This window comes from Heteronotia binoei, chromosome 18 (genome assembly GCF_032191835.1).
Source record: "Heteronotia binoei isolate CCM8104 ecotype False Entrance Well chromosome 18, APGP_CSIRO_Hbin_v1, whole genome shotgun sequence".
Classification (NCBI taxonomy): domain Eukaryota; kingdom Metazoa; phylum Chordata; class Lepidosauria; order Squamata; family Gekkonidae; genus Heteronotia; species Heteronotia binoei.
The window spans coordinates 3,143,283-3,161,868 of NC_083240.1; the positions used below are offsets into that span (position 1 = coordinate 3,143,283).

Below are 18,586 nucleotides of genomic sequence, written 5' to 3' on the forward strand. Positions count from 1 at the left end.
CATAAGAGAAGCCATGTTGGATCAGGCCAATGGCCCATCCAGTCCAACACTCTGTGTCACAGAAGAACATAAGAGAAGCCCTGTTGGATCAGGCCAGTGGCCCATCCACTCCAACACTCTGTGTCACAGAAGAACATAAGAGAAGCCATGTTGGATCAGGCCAATGGCCCATCCAGTCCAACACTCTGTGTCACAGAAGAACATAAGAGAAGCCATGTTGGATCAGGCCAATGGCCCATCCACTCCAACACTCTGTGTCACAGAAGAACATAAGAGAAGCCATGTTGGATCAGGCCAATGGCCCATCCAGTCCAACACTCTGTGTCACAGAAGAACATAAGAGAAGCCCTGTTGGATCAGGCCAGTGGCCCATCCACTCCAACACTCTGTGTCACATAAGAACATAAGAGAAGCCCTGTTGGATCAGGCCAGTGGCCCATCCACTCCAACACTCTGTGTCACAGAAGAACATAAGAGAAGCCATGTTGGATCAGGCCAATGGCCCATCCAGTCCAACACTCTGTGTCACATGAGAACATAAGAGAAACCATGTTGGATCAGGCCAATGGCCCATCCAGTCCAATGCTCTGTGTCACACAGCCACTGTGTGACACAGAGTGTTGGACTGGAGGGGCCAGTGGCCTTATCCCAATATGGCAGGGGTGGCCAAGGGTAGCTCTCTGGATGTTTTTCCCCCTACAACATGGGAGTTGTAGGCAAAAACATCTGGAGAGCTACCCTTGGCCACCCCTGGAGAGCTACCCTTGGCCACCCCTGCAATATGGCTTCTCTTATGTTCAGATCTTTGAGGTAGGCCATGTTTATTCAGGTATTTAAATCAATAGAAAAGTTTATGCTTGTCCTAAATATTTGTATTAAGGGAAATATGCAAGGACATAATCTTTCCCAAAAATGATGGGGGGGATTCAGTCAGAGGATTCCACAAAGCCCCTCCCCTTTATAGTACATCTTATGATTCTGAGCTTGTTGAGAGAAAACCACCAACAGGTTTGCTACAGATCCATTGCCGGCTGTTGACACACCGTGTAGAGTTGACCTCTTCATCACTCAGGTAGGCACAGAGCCCGTTGCCTCCTATTGGAAACCTACAATGCAATCACCCTAAAGTCAGTATTTGGCTATGCTGTGATACAAAGCAGACAAACAACCCTTTAAGGATGGAGAACTCTTTCACCACCACCTTTCCCTCTTCACTGACATGCACATAAATCTCAGCTAGCCTTGCGATCCCTTTTTATAGTACCCGATTTCCCCACAGTGACTTCACCTGCACACTCTCTCTGCTTCCAGCAGGACCCCACCCAATGAGCCCCCTTGGACTCTTCTCGCTCCCCCATTCACTCCACAACCGCTCCTAGGACAAGCTTCCACTCTCCTAGGAAACTCTCTCTTACACGCAAAGCCCATTCCAAACACCTACCCCTCACCCCACATACACACAAAGAAAAAACAAAAATATATGAACAACATATGAACATATGAAGCTGCCTTCTACTGAATCAGGGTCTGAAGCTGAGGTTTTTCACACCTATTGGCCTGGACCCTTTTGAGCTGAAGATGCCGGGGATTGAATCTGGGACCTTCTGCTTACATATGAAGATATGAAGCTGCCTTCTACTGAATTAGACCCTCTTTGGTCCATCCAAGTCAGTATTGCCTACTCAGACTGGCAGTGGCTCTCCAGGGTCTGAAGCTGAGGTTTTTCATGCCTTCTTGCCTGGACCCTTTTTAGTTAGAGATGCAGGGGATTGAATCTGGGACCTTCTGCTTACCAAGCAGATGCTCTACCACTGAGCCACCGTCCCTCCCCTTATTAAGGGATATAAACTTCAAGGCCACCTTACAAACTCAATCATCCATCCCCCTGCCCAAGAAGAATCCTTGGCAACTGGTGCCCGAATTCTCAGTCAATGGGCGGAGAGGAAGCCTTTCTAGAAAGAGAGATGGAAGGGATCTCAGGGTTCATCTTGTCCAAATCTCTGCACAATGCAGGGAATTAAAAATTACTTCCCCACCACCACTCCCCCAGAGAAGGCAAAAACAATCCAGGATCTGTGGCTGATCCGGCCTGGAGGAAAATTTCTTCCTGACTCAAAGTGGCAACTGGTATTACCCTGGGATATCAGAAAGGACCACGAGAGCCAAGCACTTCCTGCCCAGCCTCTTATGATCTGCCAAAATTCGCAGTGAGTCACAGAACCAGCACTGCCACCAGGTGGCCACTTAGCCTCTGCTTAAAACCCTCCAAATGAGGAGAGCCCACCACCTCCCGAGGAGGAAGCCTGTTCCCCTGAAGAGCCGCTCAAACTGTCAGGAAGCTGAAAATTCTTTTGATTTAATTTCAACCCGTTGGTTCTGGTCTCACTTTCTGTTGCAACAGAAAACAACTCCACTCCATCCTCTATAGGAAAGGAAAGGAAGGAAAGGTCCCCTGTGCAAGCACCAGTCATTTCCGACTCTGGGGTGACATTGCTTTCACAACGTTTTCATGGCAGACTTTTTACGGGGTGGTTTGCCATTGCCTTCCCCAGTCTTTTACGCTTCCCCCCCCCACCCCCCAGCAAGGTGGGGACTCATTTTACTGACCTCGGATGGAAGGCTGAGTCAACCTTGGGCCAGCTACCTGAACCAGCTTTCGCTGGGATAGAACTCAGGTCGTGAGCAGAGACTTCAGATCACAGTACTGCAGTACTGCCGCTTTACCACTCTGTGCCACAGGGCTGCTTCCTCTATAGGACAACCCTACAAATACTTGAAGGACGGCTGTTCTGCCTCCTCCTGGGCCCTTGTGCTGGAACGCTGGAGGCCAGGTCCCAGAGCTCAGTATCAACCTGCTGAGAGACCCAGCCAGGCCCTCGTTGGAGCCTTGAATGGACAAAGAAAGCTGTGGTCTCCTCTGTCTGCCAGCGGAGGTTTCAATACCTGCCGTTATTTGAGATCCTTTAGCTGGAGATGCTGGTGACTGAGCCTGGGACCCTCGGGCCACAAAGCACAAACCACAGCTCTTCAAAGAGGAACCAAGAGGAACCTTTCTCTCTGGCTGGGTTTTGGAGCGGAACCTTTGTAATTGGGTGAGCAAGCTTTCAGGTCTGTCCGCCACCACAGACCTTTTAAAGTGAAAAAGGTCAAGGCAGTTCCCTGTGCAAGCACCAGTCGCTTCCGACTCTGGGGCGATGTCACATCATGACGTTTTCATGGCAGAATTTTTTAACGGAGTGGTTTGCCATTGCCTTCCCCAATCATGTACACTACCACCACCACCCCAGCAAGCTGGGTATGTCGGTGCGGGTGTGTGCAGAGAGAGCGGTGTGATGTGTACAACGGTGAGCCCCAGTAAAGAAGTGAGCCAGACACCTGCAGCTAGTGCTAAAACAGTGTATTTACAGAATATATACAACGTGCTCACTAGTGCAGAGATATACATCAAATACAGGACCAAAGTGCTCCGCCAGCATGTGACTCCTCGAAGAGAGACCTGTGCATTGGCAGCACAGTCCATATATAGTTCCATCAGCCAATCCTGGCAGTCCACAGTCATGCTGACTCAGCAGGTACTTTCCACCTGTCCCTTACCGGCTAGAACCGGCTTGTAGATAAGGTCACTGTGACCTAGCTTGCCAGCTAGATCATCTGCTGTCACATTAGAGCTGTCAGACTGTGTAAAGGCTAGACTCAATACTGACAGGGTACTCATTGTACCGACTTCGGAAGGGTGGAAGGCTGAGTCAACCTTGAGCTGGCTACCTGAACCCAGCTTCCACCGGGATCGAACTCAGGTCATGAGCAGAGAGCTCAGACTAATGGATAAGAACGTTTAAATGTCTATGAAATATTTTAATTTATGTTTTATAACTAGAAATGTTTTATAACTAGGAATGGAAACTGAAATTTTTATGTATAATATTTTGTATAATAATAATAATAATAAAATTTTATTTATACCCCGCCCTCCCCGCCGAGGCAGGCTCAGGGCAGCTTACAAGATATGGCAGAGGCCATGTTGAACAATAAAACAGTTATACAATTCAATATAATTTACAATTTACCATTAAATTTTTACATAATCTAAAACAATCTAAAAGCAGCCTAAAATAGTCTCATCTCACTGCTATCTCAGTTATTAATGTTAGTGATGGCGTGATGTTTATTTCAAGCTCCATCTTGAAAGGCTAGCCGGAAGAGGGCAGTTTTGCATGCCCTACGGAATTGGCTAAGGTCCCGTAGGGCCCGCACCTCTTCCGGCAGCTGGTTCCACCATTGGGGTGCTTTTATAGAGAAGGCCTGTTCTCTAGTTATTTTTAGTTTGGCCTCCTTTGGCCCAGGTACTTCCAGAAGGTATTGTGCCCAAGTTCAATTGCATACCTTGGTTTGGTTTTTGTTTTTTTAACCTATTTTCTTTCTTTTTGGATGGGTCTCTGACCGTATTAAACTCAACTTGACTTGACTGTAGCTTTAGCACTCTGTGCCACGGGACTCTTATTTAAACTGAAGATCTCCTGAAATGTTTCTGAGCAACCACAGGGAGGAAAAAAGCTGGATGGAGAAATCTAAATGGGAGATTTTTTTTACCTAAAGACCTTAAAGGACCCAGGATTTGGACCCTGGTTAATTTCAATGCAATATTTAAAAAAGAAAAGAAAATTAGTTTACATTAATGCACTGCTTAGGAAATGCCACAATTCTCTTGTCAAGGATTCATGCAATAAAAATGTCCCTGGAAAGTCAGCCCGAAGAAGGCCTTCCTTTGCAAGTGATTCCCCACTTCCTCCTCTCAAATTCCCCAAAGTTCACAAGACCTACCAGTTGCTGAAGAGGGACCCATCGGGCTGCTTCCAGGGCTTTCCAGCTCCCTCTCTCCAGAGACCAATCCAATATTCATTCAAGTCTTCCGAGCTCATGACAAAATCCTTTCAAAAATATAGATGTCTTTCATTTTAAAACAAACCCATAATCCGGGTACATAAATGAATTCCCGCGCTCCTGCAACATGCAGAAAACGCTCCCTCCCCATCATCGGATTTTAGCCAGTGGACAGAAGGAAAGTACTCCACTCCTTTCACCCTATAGTGCGGCAGAATTAGCCTGCAAACCCCTTGAGACAGTGAAGCTAAGTGTTACTGCAACTGTTTCCTTTTTTGCGGATCAACTGAATTCACAGAGAAACAGGCACAACAGGTTGGAGCTGGGTACAAGCAGGGAAATAAATAGCTGAAGGACGTGTCCCATGCTGGGCTGTCTACCGCCTCTTTATTGGTGGGAAAGGAGAGTTCATGTGGTTGAACCAGGAGCAACAGGTATTCTTTGATGTACAGTGGTTCTGGTTTGCTAAACCCAGCATTGGTCACAAGCAGACCCCGGGGAAGGAGGAAAAGGGGCTCATGCACTAGACCAGGGCAACCTCACTAGATAGATGATGAAGATATTGGATATATACCCCACTCCGAATCTCAGAGCGGCTCACAATCTCCTTTATCTTCCTCCCCCCACAAAAGACACCCTGTGAGGTGGGAGCTGAGAGAGCTCTCCCTTTCAAGGACAACTCTGCAAGAGCTATGGCTGCCCCAAGGCCATTCCAGCAGCTGCAAGTGGAGGAGTGGGGAATCAGACCCAGTTCTCCCAGATAAGAGTCTGCACACTTAACCTTTACACCAAACTGGCTCACAAGGACAACTCCAAGAGCTATGGGTGACCCAAGGCCATTTCAGTAGCTGCAAGTGGAGGAGTGGGGAATCAAACCCGGTTCTCCCAGATAAGAGTCCGCACACTTAACCACTATGGCTGACCCAAGGCCATTCCAGCAGCTGCAAGTGGAGGAGTGGGGAATCAGACCCGGTTCTCCCAGATAAGAGTCTGCACACTTAACCTTTACACCAAACTGGCTCACAAGGACAACTCCAAGAGCTATGGGTGACCCAAGGCCATTTCAGTAGCTGCAAGTGGAGGAGTGGGGAATCAAACCCGGTTCTCCCAGATAAGAGTCTGTGCACTTCACCACTACACCAAACTGGCTCTCAGGGATACAAACATGAAACTGCCTTACAGTGAACCAGACCACTGGCCCATCAGTCTTGTCTACTCAGACTGGCAGCAGCTCTCCAGGGTCTTATGGAAAGGTCTTTGACATCATCTGCTGCCTGGTTGTTGTATGGAGATGCTTGGACCTTCTGCATGCCAACCAGATGCTCTACCACTGAGCCACATATGAACAAACTGCTTTATACTCAATTAGACCCTTGGCTCTTTAAGGTCAGTATTGTCCACTCAGATTGGCAGGGTCTCCGGCAGAGGTCTTTCATACCTCCCGGTCCATTTAAATGGAGATGCCAGGGATTGAACCTGGGACTTTCTGCATGGCTACCCCTGAGCCACAGCTTTTCCCACAGGCAGTTATTAGATCTAAAGCTAAAAGCAAACTAAGCAGCCTTGGGATGAAATGCAGCGGATTAAAAGTGCTCCTTGCCATTTCGGGAAACTGAAGCTCCAGTGACGGTGCTCGATCCAGGAGTATCTCAAGGCTGTGGAGAGGATCAGACTGTGGGAGAGGCTGGACTCTGTGAATCTGGAGGATCTTCCTGCTTACAGACCCCCTTCAGCTACCAAGACTTCCGTCTTGTCTGGATTCAATCTCAGCTGTCTGGCTCAAAAAATCTGAACCCCAGCTCCCCCAAGCCGAGCCTGGCAGTCCCTGGCAACCACACGCTTCTGCCGGATCCACACCGCAAAGCTCAGCTCTCTCACCCTTTCCTGCGAAGTGTCCATCGCCACCAGGGAGCCCCCGTTGGAAAGGCAATGATCCTGACCAAAGTCCCAGGCCTCTTTGGTAGCAGAGAAATAGTAGCACCTGCCTCCACTCCGGACCCAGCCTTCAGGGCACGATTGGCTCAAAGCAGCTTGCAAATGCTGGCGCTTGACTGTTGAGGGAAAGACAGTGAGAAAAGCTATGAGACCCCTCAGCATCTCCGCCTGCAGTTCTGGGGGAAATGGTGACAATTTCCCAGGCTCAGCCAGACGATAGCAGCAGAACGATGGTATGGAAAGATTCAAGAGAAGAGCCTCCTCAATCAGTCCAGCACCTGCCCCCAAAACACAATCCCTGACCTCCAAACCAAGCTGCAGGATCTTTCGAGAGACTAACTTAGCCCTTCTGAGAAAGGCACGCCCTTAGTTTAACCCAGACTTGCTAACAATAGAGCAATTCACAGACAACATTGATTGCCTCATTTCACATCACTGTTTTATTGATTTCCCACCCAAATGATATCCAGACCAATTTGTTACAGTTTGTTAATTTCACTATTTTGCCACTGGAATCTAACTTTGTACCACTTTGCTTGCTTAACCACTGCCCACCAGCTATATGTAGCTCTGCTCACTGGACCCCATCCCCTCATCTGAAGAAGTCTGCATGCGCACGAAAGCGGACATTCCGAATAAAACTGTGTTGGTCTTAAAGGTGCTACTGGACTCCTGCTTTGTTTTAGCCCCTGCTGTTATGCTCCTCAAGTTTCTGCTTCCTGACAAAGGAATTAGCTTGGTTGCTAAAAACAGCCAAGCAAGCAAGAGATTCACCCCCCAAGATGGATGTCTCAGAAAGCTTGCTTGGACATCTGTGCCCAGAAAGGAGCAGAGCCTGAAATTTACAATGTATCTCCATTCAGGCATATGAACATATGAAGCTGCCTTCTACTGAAACAGACTCTCGGTCCATCAAAGTCAGTATTGTCTACTCAGACTGGCAGCAGCTCTCCAGGGTCTCCAGCTGAGGTTTTTCACGCCTACTTGCCTGAACCCTTTTTAGTTGGAGATGCCAGGGATTTAACTGTCAGCCGTGTAACTTACTAGACCTGAATTGTAGTATAGAATTGTTTGACATGACTAACGCCATGATGTGTAACAGTATAACCTCTGCTTTACTAACCCTGAGAAATGTAGCAAATGCCTTTCCTTCCACCCCAGCCGGCTGTAACCGCAAAGAGTAAAATATCACACTAGGGAGAGAAACCATCTGCGGCTTTGAAGTCAACTTCTCCAAGGCCCTTCTCTTGGGAAGAGAGATAAGGCCCTGGGAAGATTCTGCTGTCTCTGGGGGTGTGAAAGGGCTGTGTGGAGAAACGCCATTTTAGTCAGTGGTGGTGCTTCATTTGGCAGGGGTCAGTAAATCCCTCAGCAAGCTTTGTAGCCTTCCCCTCACTCCCCCCCTCCCTTCCAGAGCCAAACCAACAACGCTAGGGGGAAAATCTCCTAGAGAGGCAGGAAGTGCTGTTGTTCCTTGCATGTGTTAGGCAGGAAGAGAAGGCAGATTTGAACTGGGGCTCGAGCAAGCATGTGGTGAGCAATGGAGGCTCCTGCCTGGGGGGCCCCCAGGCAGGCAGACTAAGTAAGTAATTCACAAGACAGGGCAAGTTTAGATCAGGGCCAGCAGGATGCGTTTATAATCAACTTTTCTTTGTTATGCTGTGTGCTGTGCTGTGCTAATTTTGTAGATGCAACTGTTTTTGTTTTGTTTTTCTTTTCCTATATTTTTCTCTTTTAAATAAATGTTTTTTCGGTTTTAAATACTGGCAGTCAATCTCTGTACCACATAGATCCCCAGACCGCTTTAGACCACGCTGTGTTAAGAAGGGGGCCCCAGGTGAAGGGGGGGAAGGCATGCAGTTGGATAAGGTGCCAATCCTCCAGGGGTGCCCCAAAGAAGTGCTGAGGTCTCTGTGAAACCCAAGTACAGGGTGGCAGAGGACCTGGAGGCCTAGCCTCACAGCTGGAGAGGGGGATTGGGAGTCCTGTTCCTCTCAATCTGAACCCCGGGACTGAGCAGGTGGTGGCAGCGAGCCCAAGGGGCAGGAGGAGAAATAGCTCCCTCCAGGAGTTGGCGACTCAATAGGGAGCTGACGGGACCGGGTCTGAAGGCAGAATCGGGCCGGTTCCGCCACAGGCTGTATTGTTTCCTGTTTTTGAAATGTAGAAAAGGTTGGCCCGAACTGGGGTCGGCATCAAACTCAATCTGCCTCCTTGCTGATTGTGCGTTCTCAATAAATGGATTCATAGTTACAAACGCTACGATCCGCCTCTACTTGAAGTTCCACGTCTTGGGACCTTCTGCTTACCAAGCAGGTGCTCTACCACTGAGCCACCGTCCCTCCCTGTGAACATATGAAGCTGCCTTCTATTGAATCAGACCCCCCCCCCTCAGTCTATCAAAATCAATATTGTCTAATCAGACTGGCAGCCACTCCCCAGGGTCTCAAGCTGAGGTTTTCCACACCTACTTGCCTGGACCCTTTTTAGTTGGAGTTGCCGGGGATTGAACCTGGAACCTTCTGCTTACCAAGCAGATGCTCTACCACTGAGCCACCGTCCCTCCCCACTTTGATTCATTCTCTGCTTCCTGGTCCCTCTCATCTGTGGGCTCCCGATCTAAGCAAAGAGGTTAGAGGGACAGTGGAGGAGGCCAGGTGGGAGAGGAAAGAACAGAGCCAACGGCTGGTAGACTGGGGACAAATCGCAATGTAGGAAATCCAGGTTTGAATAGCTGTGGTCCAAAAAGGAGGCCGCCAGCAAGGCCGCAGTGTCAGGAGCTGGAAGGCAACAGGGAAGGATTTAAGAACTCACCAGCCAGGTAAATATTGAAACCGACGGAGATCAGCAACAGCACGGCCAAGGTGACGACGATGACAATGTCTTTTGTGGTGACTTCAGAATCCTGCCTATCGGCTAAAAGAAACAGAGACACAAAACAGCTCACTTCCTATGGCTCTCTGTTTGAGCTTAGATTGCTGATGTTCTCACAAACAGAAACACTGGAAGGTTCTACAGCTTGGGCTGCCTATTGCAGCTGGGCAGACCCTGCAAGTTATTTACTGCTGTGGCGTGACCTTTCACGCTCCAGCATTGTTGAATTGTCCTGATGGGACCACTTTCAACAGCAGGGATATTCAACCACGGAACAGAAATTCACAGAAACACAAACAGAGATGGGGGTCTTTGACTCAGATGCTGAGGACCACAATAATTCCCCCCTTGTTTTCTGCTCAAGACTGTGAAGCTGCCTTCTTCTGAATCAGACCCTTGGGACCCATCAAGGTCGGTATTGTCTACTCAGACTGGCAGCAGCTCTCCAGGGGTCTCAGGCTGAGATCTTTCATGCCTGGTCCTTTCAATCGGAGATGCCAGGGATTGAACTTGGGACCTTCTGCATACCAAGATGATTTTCTGCAACTAAGCCATGCCTCTTCCCCTCAGTGGTTTGTTATTTTGAGATTGGAAACAAGCAATAAACACTTACCTAGGCTTTGCATGACTCTCTTGCACTGATGAAGGAGCGCTTTCAATGACCTTTTTTTTTGCACTTAGAAAACAGAAAGTGAACAAGACACCAAATGGAAACTGTTAATGGAAAAGAGAAGTTCAGTAGCCCACAATGGCACATTATCTCTTTGTCTACACCCAGAAATGGATCAACCGTATAAAGGTCCTCCTGGAGTCCTGCAAGCCCCCCTTGGGGGGAGGAGTCTTTAGAACTCTCTTTGTACCATCTTGATGTTCTCTTTACCATTTAAGTAAAACTGGCCTATTTGAGAGAGTTCTGACCGCTTTGGTTTGCACCTTACTAACACTGCCGAGATAGAAAGCAGTTTTCCTTTGCCTTGCTTTAATTTAACTGCGCAAGGGATAGCTTGCATATTTTGGACAGGAAAGCAGTTTATAAATCAAGGTCAATAATAATTGTTAACTCAGGTTTCTATGCATGGAAGGACAAAAGTTATCTATCAGAGAGCCCTGACTAAACTAGCCTTATCTTGTCCGATTTCAAAAGTTAAGCAAGGTCAGCTCCAGCTAGAATTTGGATAGGAGACCTTCAAGGAATATCAGGGTCATAATACAGAGGCAGGCAATGCCACTTGCCATGAAAACCGTATGGAGTGGCCGAAACTCAGCTGTGACTTGACAGCAAAAAAAATAAAAAAGTCTATCAGAACACTTTACTCCTTTGCGTAATATTGCCAAGCATAATATAGAAGACTGTACTGTGAGGAGGTCATTCTGCGTTTTCAAAACACAGAAACCTTAGCCATTGGATTTTAACTTTGTACCACTTTCTATGCTCAACCACGGCCCACCAGCTATAAGTAGTTCTGCTACTCCACTCGCCCACTCCTCCACTTGCACCTGCTGGAATGGCCTTGGGTTAGCCATAGCTCTCGCAGAGTTGTCCTTGAAAGAGCAGCTGCTGTGAGAGTCCTCTCAGCCCCACCCACCTCACAGGTTTCAAGTTTATTTAAGTTTATATCCCGCCCTTCCCACCGAGGTGGCTCAGGGCGGCTCACAACACATAAAAAACTAACATATTTGAGTTTAAAACATCTTACAGTTAAAACAATAAAATAATAAAACAGATAATAAAACATATAGCGGCGGTCTGTCAAAACTACACTCAGCTTCCAGTGCCAGTTAATTATAAGCCAGCCGGAAGAGGGCTGTCTTACAAGCCCTGCGGAACTGGGCAAGGTCCCGCAGGGCCCTCACCTCTTCCGGCAGTTGGTTCCACCAGAAAGGAGCCGTTACAGAGAAGGCCCTGTCCCTGGTGGATTGCAGGGTGTCTGTTGTGGGGGAGGAAGGTAAAGGAGATTGTAATCCGCTCTGAGACTCTGGGATTCGGAGTGGAGGGTGGGATATAAATCCAATATCATCATTATACTTTGCAGCCAAGATTGCATCTGCAAAATCGCGCCCGGCACAATTATTTAGGGTAATTGGAGATCTTATAGCATTGCCACAAGGCAAACCAAATATTAGAGAATTAGAGATAGGCTGTGAGGCATTTGCGAAATATTTTGCAGATAAAATCTCGTCGCTCCGCCAGGACCTGCCTATCACATTAGATACAGTAAGTGAATCTGAGGCTCCGCGCCTGTCTTCAGATTTGACACTGGATCACTTCGACCCGCTCAGCCTGGAAGAAGTTGATGGAATTCTCTCTGCTGCTCGCCCGACAACATGTGATCTGGACCCGTGCCCCTCTTGGCTGATTAAACCTTGCCAGAGGGAGCTTAGATGTCCTTTATGGGACATCATAAATAGATCCCTCCTAGAGGGGCATTTTCCAACGCCTCTGAAAGAGGCCTTGGTCCGCCCCCTCTTGAAAAAATCTACAGCAGACCCGGCCGAATTGGCAAACTACCGACCGGTGTCTAATTTACCATTTTTAGGTAAAATCATCGAGAGGGCAGTGGCATGGCAGCTACAGAGATTTCTAGATGACGCTTCTGTCTTAGACCCGTGCCAGTCTGGCTTCCGGCCGGGCCATGGGACGGAGACGGTCCTGGTCGCCTTGGTGGATGACCTCCAGCGGCAACTGGATCGAGGCGGTGTGGCAATACTGATGTTACTAGACCTGTCGGCTGCATTTGATACAGTCGACCATCAGCTGCTGATTCACCGCCTCGCCGACATAGGGGTAGAGGGGCTGGCCTTACAATGGCTTTCCTCCTTCCTCATGGGTCGGGGACAGAGGGTGGCAATTGGGGGTGAGCGATCCCAGAGGCGCACACTAGATTGTGGGGTGCCCCAGGGAGCAGTTCTCTCCCCGATGTTATTCAACATCTATATGCGCCCCCTCGCTCAGATTGCCCGGAGATTTGGGCTGGGTTGCCATCAATATGCAGATGACACCCAACTCTATCTACTAATGGACGGCCGGCCCGCCTCCGCCCCGGGGAACCTGGACCGGGCTTTGCAGGCTGTTGCAACGTGGCTCAGACTGAGCGGGCTGAAGTTGAACCCAGCGAAGACAGAGGTTCTCCAGGTGGGTCGTGGCACTCTGGGGAAGGAAATATCTCTCCCGGCCTTTGACGGGGCGCCACTGAAGACGGCGCAACGGGTGAAGAGCCTGGGTGTTTTACTGGAGCCTTTATTATCAATGGAGGCCCAGATAACAGCCACTGCCAAGTCAGCATTCTTTCATCTGAGGCGGGCGAGGCAGTTGGCCCCTTTCCTAGAGCGGCGGGACCTAGCGATGGCGATCCATGCGACGGTCACCTCAAGACTGGACTACTGTAACGCTCTCTACATGGGGCTGCCTCTATACCGGACCCGGGAACTGCAGCTAGTGCAGAATGCAGCAGCCAGGCTACTACTTGGTCTTCCAAGATGGAGGTATATACGGCCTGGGCTGCGCGGACTGCACTGGCTGCCGATTGTATACCGGATCCGGTACAAAGTGCTGGTCATAACCTTTAAAGCCCTATATGGCCAAGGACCGACCTACCTGAGGGACTGTCTCTCCCCATATGAGCCCCAGAGAGCACTGAGGTCAGTAGGCAAAAATAAACTGAATATCCCTGGGCCGAAAGAAGTAAAACTGCAAAGCACCCGCACTCGGGCCTTTTCCGCCGCAGCCCCACAACTCTGGAACCAGCTCCCAGAGGAGGTGCGGGCCCTGCGGAACTTAGATCAGTTCCGCAGGGCCTGCAAGACCGCCCTCTTCAAACAGGCGTTCATTAATGATGGTACCAATGTTTACTGCTAAATTAATAATGCTTACCGCCACTGTTAGTCTAGGAATGTTTTAATCACTGATTGGTTTTAATGTGTTCTTAATGTTTTATTATTGTATTGTTCATTTTAAATGTTGTAAGCCGCCCTGAGCCTGCTCTGGCGGGGGAGGGCGGGGTATAAATAAAATTTTACATTACATTTACTTTACATTATCTTCTCACTGTACCTCATTCCTTGTCTTAAGAAGTGTGCATGCACACGAAAGTTTACGTTGTGAATGAAACTTTGTCGGTCTTAAAGGTGCTACTGGACTCCTACTTTGTTCTGTTGCTTCAGACCAAGATGGCTGCCCACCTGGATCTATCTACAGAAACCTTTGCGTCATTAACTCTGGTGAGAAACAGAAGTCCTGAGAGCAATGAAGTGCATTGCAAAATGTTCTGCTGCAGATACTGGGGTGGGAGTGGGGATGACTGTGCTGCTTCAGGCCCAGTTTGGCTCCCCTCCATTCAAGGACCAAGATCTGAGCCCTACACAGAGAGGAAATCTGCTTACCACAGGAGTCCTGCATTCCTGAGCATCCATTGAGGAACAGTATCGCTTGACCAGATGCTGCATTCGTGGTTCCTTTTCCAAGGTTTCCTTCAAGCGGATTCCAAGATCCCTTCATTTCTCTGCTCTCAGGTGGCGACTCTGCAACCCAGGAGAACAATAAACTAACAAGGTCCATAAAGCACTCGGAATACCTCTCTGCCATTCAGAAGTTAGTATATAAGCTCACTTCAATTAGTGCAATAATTAAAAATAGATTTTTTTAGGGGTGCAGCAGACTCAGCCCTGTAGCAGTTCGGGAGGTTCAAGGTCTGGGTTACTCGTGAATTACAGCCTTTCATGATTTTGGAAGTGGGTGTGGAAATGATAGCTAAAGAGGGGCGAGGCCTATAAAAGGAAGTAACCATGCTGTGGGGAGGCAGGGAGGGTGGCTTAGTCAACGGGAATCATCTGTGTGGGAGGTAAAAATAGATCTGCCGTTATGAACAATTAAGAGTAATCTCTTCAGAATTGTCCACTGATAACAATGGTCACCAACTCCCCAATCAAAAGTTAAATTGGCTGTAGTCAGACCAAAGAAACATTTGATCAAGATATTTTTTAAAAATATTTTTAATATGCCCCTTTAGTCTTCAGCTCACCAAGCTAAAGGAGCAATTCCAATTTGAACGCAGCCCCACCTATACAAAGAGTCGACCCAAGAGGAAGCTAAGAAGCCTGAAGATCAGGCCTTGAAACTTCCCGTTTCCTCCCGTCTCTCTTTTTATTTCCCAGCTGTTCTGCAGCCAACCTGCTCAGAGAGCCTATGCGGGGCAGCAGATCTTAGGTTCGAATCCCCACGTCTACCACAGAAACTCACTCGGTGACTTGGGCCCATCACAAACTCTTAGCCGGTCTTACCTGACAGGGATGGTGGAGAGGTGGACGATGATGTGCTGAAAGCCACTCTGGGTCCCGGCTGTGGGGAGCAAAGCAGAATACAAATAAATGCAAGCCTCTAAGACTACCAGAGAACTCGAAAGTCTGGGTCCTCCTAAAAGGCACTGCATGGGCGCGTGGGGGCTCTGGCAGACTTTTTTCATTCCGGAAATGAAAACATGGAACTCTCACACTTTTATTCACCATTCTGGGCCAAAATGCCTCTGGAATGCCACAGAATAGGCTGGAACAAACATTAAACAAACAATAGCACTGCAAAGAACAGTGGGATGCATAACTGATACTTTAGAACAATATTTTAGAAATGAAAAAAGGTGTAATGTTGCAGCTTTACTGGAGCAAGCTGACTCAGCCTGCCTGGAGATTGGAGTCGGCTATGTTGCTCTGTATGTCTGCATGTGTGTGATCTTCTTAATGAACAGGATGCCTGCCTCTCTTTGTCTAACCTGGGAGCTTCTTTCTGACTCATTTCCTTCCTGTATGAAGAAGAAGATATTGGATTTATATCCCGCCCTCCACTCCGAAGAGTCTCAGAGGGGCTCACAGTCTCCTTTACCTTCCTCCCCCACAACAGACACCCTGTGAGGTGGGTGGGGCTGGAGAGGGCTCTCACAGCAGCTGCCCTTTCAAGGACAACTCCTACAAGAGCTATGGCTGACCCAAGGCCATGCCAGCAGCTGCAAGTGGAGGAGTGGGGAATCAAACCAGGTTCTCCCAAATAAGAGTCCGCGCACTTCACCACTACACCAAACCAGCTCTCCATGAAGACTGCTGGAGAAATCGAAAGTGTTGGTCATCCTAAAAACGCTTTGCACATGGAACTTTGTTTTTTTTTTTTTTTTAGGAGAAGTCTTCCTGCCCATTTGCCACTCTGTAGCATAATGGGAAAGACCCAAAGAGAACCCGGGCTGGGCAGCAGGTTTCATTTATGTCCTTTCTCAGCTCTTTCAAGCATAGAGGCGGAACAAGCCTGAGGCAACACACAACTTGGGAGTCCTGCTACAACAGGAAAGCTGCCATCAGGCTTAGGGTGGCATGGATAGCTCTCTGCCCCTTGGCATCTCCATAACTCCCTTAGAAACTCATTCAGTTTTTGAGTGCAAATGCTGAATCTACTCTCCCCCGCAACCTTTTGCAGAGAAATACCACAAGGAGTTTCACAGAGGAAGACCAAAAACCACACATGCAGTTGCATTGTGCAAAGAAGGCCACTGCTCAGTCACCCATCATTCAGAAACTTCACTATGAACACAACACACCAACAGGGGATTGTGTGCTAAAAATCGCCTTTAAATGCAAATCACATTTAACTTTGGGGAAGCAGCTTTGGCAAGCAAGAAGCCTAATTCTCTGCACATTTACTCAGGCATAAAACCCATGGTGTTTCATAAAACTTACTCCCAAGTAAATGAGCACATTTCTTCAGGGGCATGCCCTGTGGGACTTTCTGCAGAGTAAGCTTCTTCTTTTGAGGGATTTCCCCTTTTCCCTCCTGTATAAGCCAAGGCCTTAGAACAGGTTCACGTGTTACAGCTAACCTGTTACCCCCATTGCTCAGGTGAGCGACTGGCCTCCTCATCTAAGAACAATAATGCCTCAGCTGAAAAGACGCGGAAGATCATATTCTTTCTTCTTTCGTTTATAGTCTGCTTCTCTCACCAATGAGAACCCAACACACCTCACGTCCTTCTCCTCGCCTCCAGTTTATCGGTAAGTGAGGCAAAGGCTGCCCAAGCCAGCGTCTGTGGCAGGGGGGGGGGGATTCAGAGGTGGGTCTCTCACGTCCTAGGCTGCCTCTTGTGTTGCTGCTATCCTGTTATAAAACACCACAGTTTTTGAGTCTCTCCTCGTGGCATGGAAACTCCTCCACCTTTCACACCTCCTGCCTCCAGGCCATACATCAATGCACAGACAAGCTAAAGATGGCTCTGCTTACTGTGCTGGATTCCTCGTCTGATGAAGCGTGCTTAAGAGCTGACTCCTGCTTTGTTCAGCTGCTTCAGACCAACATGGCTGCCTGCTTGGATCAAGCTAAAGATGAGGCTGGGCAAAATGCAGCGCCCACTTGAAAGAGTTTTTGCCTCCCACCTGTTCCTAAAAATAAACTTGAAAAGGGGCTATTTATCCAGCTCAACATCCTGTTTCCTACTCCCGCCAACAACAAAGGAATAAACTGGGTGGATTCTTCCGAACCCTCGAGGGGAAGTTTTCATGGTCTCAAAGCCTTTATCTGTTAATATATAAATGTTTAACTTTAAAAAAACAATCAAGGGTATCTAAAGGGAATGAAGTTTGCTCTTCAAGTGACACGTATGTTAAACATCTCTTGCGACGGGAACACCCCATCCCCTTGGAGTTTCATTTTCACACAATTTTCAGCGCTTCCATTTATCATTTCAGAGGAAGTTCTCAAACTGTGTCTGGGATTTTTAGGAACTACTTTGAACTGCAGTAAAAGGAATTTCAACCTCAACTTTGTACCCCCACTTTCTGGGCTTTGCCCTTTCCTCCTGGGGCAGCTGGCCAGCAGCTTCTGGGATGCCCGCCTCGAGGGCTTGAAGCCAGCAGCCCTCCTGTCCTGCTTGGCCTTCAGAGATAGACTGCCTGTGCACATGGGGGCTCCATTCTTCTGGGTCCACCACGGCCACTGACAGATCGCTCCTTCACTAGCAGGTTTCACCTCCTTCCAAGGCCACCCCAGAACGACGCCTGCCGCACGTGCCAAAAAGAGGGCTGCTGGATCGCCCACGCTCCTGGCTCCTCCTTGCGCCACTGGATCCCCTCAATCCCATCCCCCCCTCCCGAAGCACTTCCCTCCTCCTCACCTGGTCTCGGGCGGTTCCGCCGACCAGTCCCCCCGCAGACAGGCAGGCAGCGCCGCCGAACGCAAAGAACCAAAAGAGAAAGAGAAGCTCCCCGCGTGTTCGGGCTGGGACGCGCGGCCAATCAGAAAGCCTGTCCGGGCCCAGAGGGGGGAGGAAGTGGGCGGAGCCCTGCTAAGTAGGCGGCCGGGCTGCAGGCTCCTGGACCTCGTCCTCCCGGGGGCGACTGGAGACCTCCCGGGGCGATCATTCCTCTCCAGGTCGATCCAGGGAGGGGCAGCCGCGGGGGGCTGAAGCAGCAGGCACCTTGAAAGCGGCCCCGTGGCGCAGCGTGGGAAAGCAGCAGTACTGTGGTCTGAACTCTCTGCTCACGACCTGAGTTCGATCCCGGCGGAAGCTGGTTCAGGTAGCCGGCACAAGGTTGACTGAGCCTTCCATCCTTCCCAGGTCGGTCAAAGGAGTCCCCAGCTTGCTGGGGGGAGAGTGTAAAAGACTGGGGAAGGCCATGGCAAACCACCCCGTCAAAAGTCTGCCGTGAAAACGTTGTGAAAGCAAGGTCACCTCAGAGTCGGAAACGACTGCTGCTTGCACAGGGACCTTTCCTTTCCTTTCCTTTCCTTTCCTTTCCTTTCCTTTCCTTTCCTTTCCTTTCCTTTCCTTTCCTTTCCTTTCCTTTCCCCCTTAGGAAGATTCACAAAACAAATTTACACAGCCTTCTTCAGCCCTTGTAAGAGCCCTGTGGCGCAGAGTGGTAAAGG

The 18,586-nt window shown here is 49.0% G+C and overlaps 1 protein-coding gene across 1 annotated transcript; it reads right to left on the reverse strand.

The window, feature by feature from the left end:
* Positions 1-970: 970 nt before the first annotated feature.
* On the reverse strand, positions 971-17,883 carry LOC132587310 (early activation antigen CD69-like). The gene is made up of 7 exons (XM_060259589.1): positions 17,832-17,883; positions 14,071-14,208; positions 10,304-10,366; positions 9,631-9,732; positions 6,760-6,932; positions 4,822-4,928; positions 971-1,106 (listed from the first exon to the last, which is right to left on the reverse strand). Exons 2-7 carry the CDS (start codon positions 14,183-14,185, stop codon positions 971-973), a joined length of 696 nt encoding a protein of 231 aa, XP_060115572.1. The 5' UTR covers positions 14,186-14,208; positions 17,832-17,883.
* Between the last annotated feature and the right edge of the window lie 703 nt (positions 17,884-18,586).

Excerpts from the sequence above, each read along its gene's own strand:
- LOC132587310 (XM_060259589.1), bottom strand. The coding sequence starts at position 14,185 with ATGAAGGGATCTTGGAATCCGCTTGAAGGAAACCTTGGAAAAGGAACC. Across the intron at positions 10,367-14,070 it reads AGGAATGCAGGACTCCTGTG|TGCAAAAAAAAAGGTCATTG; the intron begins GTAAGCAGATTT and ends CTGTTTTCTAAG. Across the intron at positions 6,933-9,630 it reads TTTCAATATTTACCTGGCTG|TCAAGCGCCAGCATTTGCAA; the intron begins GTGAGTTCTTAA and ends TTCCCTCAACAG.